Below are 7,022 nucleotides of genomic sequence, written 5' to 3'. Positions count from 1 at the left end.
ATCAGCTTCATCATCATCATTTCTACTGTGCAGCAAATTCATCGCCATCATCATTCAAGTTTTTCTTCAACTTCTTTCGTGGTGAGTACAGTAACAATCTTTATTTTTTACTTTAATATTCTCACATTCTAGAACTGTATTTGTGCCTGTTTTATAGTTTAGTACTGTACGTACTGTATGCATTAAGTTAAAGGGAAGGTTTTAAAAGTCTACATGTTGTAACCTATCATATTTTTTTGTTTAAAATTTACATTTACGTACGTAAAACAATCTTTCTCTCTCTCTCTCTCTCTCTCTCTCTCTCTCTCTTCCTCTCTCTCTCTCTCTCTATCTCTCTCTCTCGTAAATTGATTTTTTATGTTTAAAATTTACATTTACTGTATGTACGTAAAACAATCTCTCTCTCTCTCTCTCTCTCTCTCTCTCTCTCTCTCTCTCTTTCTCTCGTAAATTGTTTTCCTGCTTTGCTACGTACAATATGTACTGTACAGTACTGTATGATTTTATATAGATACGGTAAATTATATTTGTAAGGTAACATATTTTGTAAATGCTTTTACTGTAAATACTGTACTGTATCATTATTTATCACTTTCATCATGCGCGTTAAATGCCTTCTTTGTTCTGAGCGTGGTTGTTTACTGAGCGTACAGTACTTTATGACGCCGTCGTTTCATGCGGCGTCATAAAGAAAAACATTTCATTTGGAAGTCCTTAGAAAAATACGTAAACTAAAACATTGGTAATAAAAAAATCAACATACTGTATAATCAATATAATCGATGCAAAAACTAACCTATACATATATGTGTACACTAAATGAGTTTGTTTCTTCATTATGATCAGAGATGAACGTAAACAAAACATTGGTTGCCATTTTTTATCGTGCTTTTTAGGTGTTTAGGAAACGCATGATATAAAATCGCCTTTAATATTTGTGCCTTTTTTATTTTAGGGTGCTGTAGTACATGCATTAAGTGTTCTGTACATTAAAGGGTGGTTTGTTAACAGTACTACGTACAAGGGAAGGTTTTAAAAGTCCGAATATACATGTTAAATAAATAGGTAAATATGATGTCACTACTTCGCGGAATTTCACCTATCGCGGCCGCGTCACTGTATATATATATACATACGTATATATACATATGTGTGTATATATATATATATATATATATATATATATATATATATATATATATATATATGTATATATATATATATATATATATATATATATATATATATATATATATATATATACATATATGTATATATACAGTATATGTATATATATATATATATATATATGTATATATATATATATATATATATATATATATATATATATATATATATATATATATATATATATATATATATATATATATATATATATATAAGAACGTGAGTACATGCACATGTTCATTTATATATCTGCATGTGATACAGTATACTAAACAAAAGAAAGGAAAAATTATATACTGTACTTTCATAAGTCGGTACTTACTCTTAGTTCTTCTTATAATATGATGCAAAGCATGCAGCATGCAATAATTACAAAAAATAAGAATTATGATAAAGATTATCACTCGAAACCAAGACGCCAACCACAATATCTCAATGTTCATTCGAAAAAATATTAGCTTTTGGTACGAATTCACTTATATGATATACGAATTATTCCATTACTGGTAATTCCTGTTATCACTTAAAACTTATATTATCATTCTATCATGTCTTTATCCCATATTAACCTGTATTAATTACAAAAATAACTATAAAAGAGAATAGTTATCGAGAGCCGGGCACGCAACACTCAAAACCAACTCGGAGACTGAAGATTTCCCGGGATTAATTGCTTTTTCCACGTCATAAACATTTTAACCAATTAAATAACGGGATTCTAATGACATCATTGTGATGTAATAACATTTAGCCAATGACACTGAAGCATTGACACGGCATCAGAGAGCTTGGTACTGGTGTAGGAAATCTGTCTCTGAAAGTATCGGCACGCGGTTCAAATCGTGCCACTAAAGTGGCTCAGCGTCGGGAGTTGGAAAGCCAGAAAAGTGGCTCCTTGTCTTTTGGGGGTTAAATATTTTAACAAAACATATATGACAACAGTGATTATATTTAACCATTTTAATAGAAAATATATGTTTTCCTGTAGAAAATAACGTGATTTAACCGGTTTTCACCTTCATTTCATCCGTAATAACAGCAACCAATTCGGCATCTTAAAGTTAGCTGAATTGGTTGATCTGTTTGTCTGTGGTTGAAATGAAGGTGAAATTCGGTTAAATCACGTTACTTATTGTAGGAAAACATATATTTTCTGTTCGAAATCACACCCTGTAATACAATACAACTTTCGGGTTTTATTGTAGTGTATTACAGGGCAATGTAACCTACGTAAAAAAACTAATTTTTCTTATAGAAAAAATACGCTCTCTTCGAAAATGACACTCGTTCCCGTCGCAAATGAATAGTTTCAGAAATATATATACATCTATATCCAACGATAATGGGGGACTCCCAGTGGGAACTCGGGGTTTTGGGTGGGGAAAACATACTGGGGAAACGATATATAATCGTAAAACAAGCCTTTTCTTCTTTATACATTACCTTCTTGAAATTATAATAATCGGAGGAAAATACAAAATAGTATAGCTGGACAAACTTTGGAGGCGCCGTTGCAAAGGTTATGTCTCGTGAAAAAATACAGTAACCAGTACTGCCGTCTGATGTAGATCAAATGTTAGCATTCCATGCTAACATTAGCAACCGTACGTTCGTTCGTTCGTGCATACCAGTTTTCGACCTGCGCAGAAACCCCTCCCCCCTGCGCATAAGCTTTTCCCCATCCTATTACTCGTTTTTTTACCCTATACCTTTTAAAACTATCTCATTTTATGTTCCCATTCAATATTATTTATCATTCATTCCATTTTATCTTCCTATATTGGGTTTATTTCTTTTCCTATTTCCTTTTCACTCCCCGGTTTCACATAAATACGTCCCCTGGACTAGTTTCCCTATCCAGTTCATTCATGTTAAAATCATCTCATTTTATATTCCCATTCAATATTACTTATCATACATTCCATTTTATCTTCCAATATTGTTTTTATTTCTTTTGTTATTTCCTTTTCACTCCCCGTTTTCACATAAAGACTTTCTCTGGACTAGTTTCCCTATACTGTACAGTTCATTCATGTTTACCCTCTAGGCTCCGTTGTTTTTCCATTAACCAATCACGAACCGATACGTATTCAAAGTTTACACAAGGGGGTTGTCAACTGATATTTCCCTACCCCCTTCCTTTATCTCTTTGAGTGGTCTGTTCATACCCCTTCCACCAAATCCTTTTCCCTTGAAACCTTTGTCCTAGTAAAGTGTCCGCCATTTCAAGTGAGGTTTATTTTTTCGTATTTTGCGATGGAGTAAGTTATAGATACTTGTAATGGCTGCAGTATTCCGTACCTAAAAGCATTTGCTAAATTCCATGGTGATTTTTATGATTCTTCAACCAATGTTGATAATTTCCTGAAAGCACACAACGTAATTCCTCAACGCTTACAGTGCCCCAAGTGCCGTTCCCTGCTATCTTATAGGAAAGACATTCACGTGTTTTATTGTAATACTGAAACCAGCATACCTAAAACCAAAAAGAAACGTTGTTGTGGTTATACCGTTACTTGTTATAAAGGTACATTTTTGGGAAAAAGTCGTCTACCCCCATGGAAGATATTATTTGCAAACCACTTTTTGCATAAACATTGGAACCATGAGACCCTCATGGAGGGTATCGACATATCCTCCAAAACTAGTGTCGATTGGAGAAGTTTCTGTTCCGAGGTTACCGAATACTTCTTCGATAATCAAGAAGCAATTGGTGGTGATGGAGTAATAACTGAAATAAACGAATCACATTTTGGAAAAGCTAAATACAACCGTGGTAGACCGTTAAGTGCCATATGGATCTTTGGGGGTACTGAATGTGAATCAAGGAAATTTTTCATTATCCCTTTAGTTCCCCCCCTTTCTACTAAACGAGATGCTGCTACTCTAATTCCCCTCATTCAGAAATATATCAAATCTGGTAGTGTTATTATCAGTGATAAGTGGTCTGCCTACAACTCTCTTTCGGAAATTGGTTACGAACATAAAACTATTAATCATTCTGAACATTTCGTTGACCCCCAAAACCCAACCATCCATACACAAAATATAGAACGGCTCTGGAGAGAAGTGAAGGAGTGGGTTCAGAGACTGAATATTTTAAGCAATATTTTTCCAGGTTCTTTTTTACCCACTACTACCCAGAACATATGTTACTGCACCACTTCTTCATTACTGCCAGTCGCCTCTACCCTCCAATACAACAACAGCCAATGGAAACCCTAGACCCACAAGACCCCGATGCCCCTCATCCATCCACATCCCAGTCATAGGAATTAAACCGTCAGTCTCACCCTCCCGTGACCCACAAGTTTCGACATCGTTTTCATATAGGTAAGTCCTTCCTCAATAGTCATTATATGTGTTTTGTGACCGGGAAACATCTAGGTTAGGTTAGGTGGGTTTGTTAGGTTCTGTGCCCTGTACTTTTTATATATTGTATAAAAGTTATATGGAAAAATTATTTAAGATACGTATGGAAATATCTATCATTACTATCGTTAGTAATGTCACCGTACCGTTGGTAACTCTGTGTATCATTCGTAATATGGAGAATTTTACCGTTCTCAGTAAATACCTGAGGTTTGTGACCTGTCATACTACTAGATTAGGTTAGGTGGGTTTGTTAGGTTCTGTAACCTTTTTGTACTTTTTATATATTGTGTAAAACTTATATGGAAAAATTATTTAAAATATGTATGGAAATATCTAGCATTGCTAACGTTAGTAATGTCATCGTGCCGTTGGTAACTCTGTGTACCATACGTCAACGTTGGTAGCACTGTGTATAATTGGTAACGTTGCTAATGTTATCATTCGCGGTACATTCGTATAAGAAGTGACACCGTTGAACAAGTGCTTATATTTAAATATTTTAACACAACATATATGACAACAGTGATTATATTTAATCCTTTTCACAGAAAATATATGTTTTCCTGTGGGAAATAACGTGATTTAACCGGTTTTCACCTTCATTTCATCCGTAATAACAGCAACCAATTCGGCAGCTTAAAGTTAGTCGAATTGGTTGATCTGTTTGTTTGCGGTTGAAATGAAGGTCAAATTCGGGGTATTTTTGTAGAGAATTACATGGCAATGTAACCTAGGAAAAAAACTACTGTTTCTTATAGAAAAAATTACGATCTCTTCAAAAATGACACTCGTTTCCGTCGCAAATGAATAGTTTCAGAAATATATATACATCTATATCCTCCGATAATGGGGGACCCCCAGTGGGAACTCGGGGTTTTGGGTGGGGAAAACATACTGGGGAAACGAAATATAATTGTTTTCCTATAGTAAAAAAAAGTGAATTAAGCGAATTTGATGTTCATTTCAATCGGAAACAAACAGATCAACCAATTTGGATAACTTTGAGATGCACGGTGTCACTTCTCTTACGAACGAACGATAACATTAGCAACGTTACCAATAATACACAGTGTTACCAACGTTGACGTATGGTACACAGAGTTACCAACGGCACGTTGACATTACTAAAGATAGTAATGATAGATATTTCCATATATTAAATAATTTCTCCATATAAGTTTTACTCAATATATAAAAAGTACAAAAAGGGCACAGAACCTAACAATCCTGCCTAACCTAGCCTAGTAGTATGACAGGTCACAAAATAACATTTGATCTACATCGGACGTTGGCAGCACTGGTTACTGTATTTTTTCATGACACAATCTTTGTAACGGCGCCTCCAAAGTTTATCCAGATATACTGTTTTGTATTTTCCTCCGGTTATTATAATTTCAAGAAGGTAATGTATAGAGAAGAAAAGGCTTGTTTTACCTTCATATATCGATTCCCCAGTATGTTTTCCCCACCCAAAACCCCGAGTTCCCACTGGGGGTCCCCCATTATTGGAGGATATAGATGTATATATATTTCTGAAACTATTCATTTGCGACGGGAACGAGTGTCATTTTCGAAGAGAGCGTAATTTTTTCTATTAGAAACAGTAGTTTTTTTCCTAGGTTACATTGCCATGTAATTCACTACAATGAAACCAAATTCGGTTAAATCACGTTATTTACTGTAGGAAAACATAATTTTTGTTCGAAATCACACCCTGTAATACAATACAAATTTACCGTTTTTTGTTATTGTTGGGGATACACCAAAAATGAATAGTTTGCACCAGTAATAATGTTCAAAAATACATGAAAAGACACAAGATAACCTATTAGGAATAATACCAATGCAGTAAAATCAATACAACAAAATCTGTTATGACACGAAAAACAATTTGATTTGGGGTATGTATAACGACTACGGAACGCTTTACCAAGATAAAATCTTACCTTTCTTCTCAGTTTTTGGTATTTGGCTTGAAGCATTTGTTCCTCTTCTGTTAAATTGCTTGGGAAATGAAGATAAACCATATTTACCACAGACTATGAACTTAACGGTAACTACGTGAAAGAGTTCCAAGTTTCTCGTTGCTCTCTCCACAACAATGGCTCTTGATTCAGTTCAGTTGTTGGGCGGAGGGATTTGCCTTTCCATCGGCACCTCCTTAGTTTTCTTCTTTATTCTAATTCTTTTATCTTCCCTCTTTTTTCCACATCTGATAAATATAATCTTTTCTTTTCTCTATCCCTTCTTTTTTTAAACAGCATGATTCCTATTATCTTCTTCTTTTCTTCTTCGTACGGGTGTTGTAGTTCTATTATTTTCCTTCTCTCGTCGCAGAGGTCTGGACAGTCAAGAATCAAATAGGCCCAGAGGTTTTCAGTATGTATCCCACATAGCTTGCATTCTACCCTTCCTCCTACTTCATGTCTTTTCCTATCATTTAATCTTAAACTCTTGGT

The 7,022-nt window shown here is 34.5% G+C and overlaps 1 protein-coding gene across 2 annotated transcripts in view; it reads right to left on the bottom strand.

Annotated features, from left to right (window-relative positions):
- Positions 1–6,715, bottom strand: part of Nelf-E (negative elongation factor E) — a 585,662-nt gene extending 578,947 nt beyond the window's left edge. For both annotated transcript variants that reach the window (XM_068373903.1, XM_068373902.1), the window contains exon 1: positions 6,510–6,715. In XM_068373903.1, coding sequence (XP_068230004.1) covers positions 6,510–6,590 — 81 coding nt within the window. In that variant the 5' untranslated portion in view covers positions 6,591–6,715. The remainder of the gene's footprint in view (positions 1–6,509) is intronic.
- Positions 6,716–7,022: the final 307 nt, after the last annotated feature.

The sequence above is a fragment of the Palaemon carinicauda genome, chromosome 5 (genome assembly GCF_036898095.1).
Source record: "Palaemon carinicauda isolate YSFRI2023 chromosome 5, ASM3689809v2, whole genome shotgun sequence".
Lineage (NCBI taxonomy): Eukaryota > Metazoa > Arthropoda > Malacostraca > Decapoda > Palaemonidae > Palaemon > Palaemon carinicauda.
This window is presented reverse-complemented; position numbering and strand designations above follow the sequence as displayed.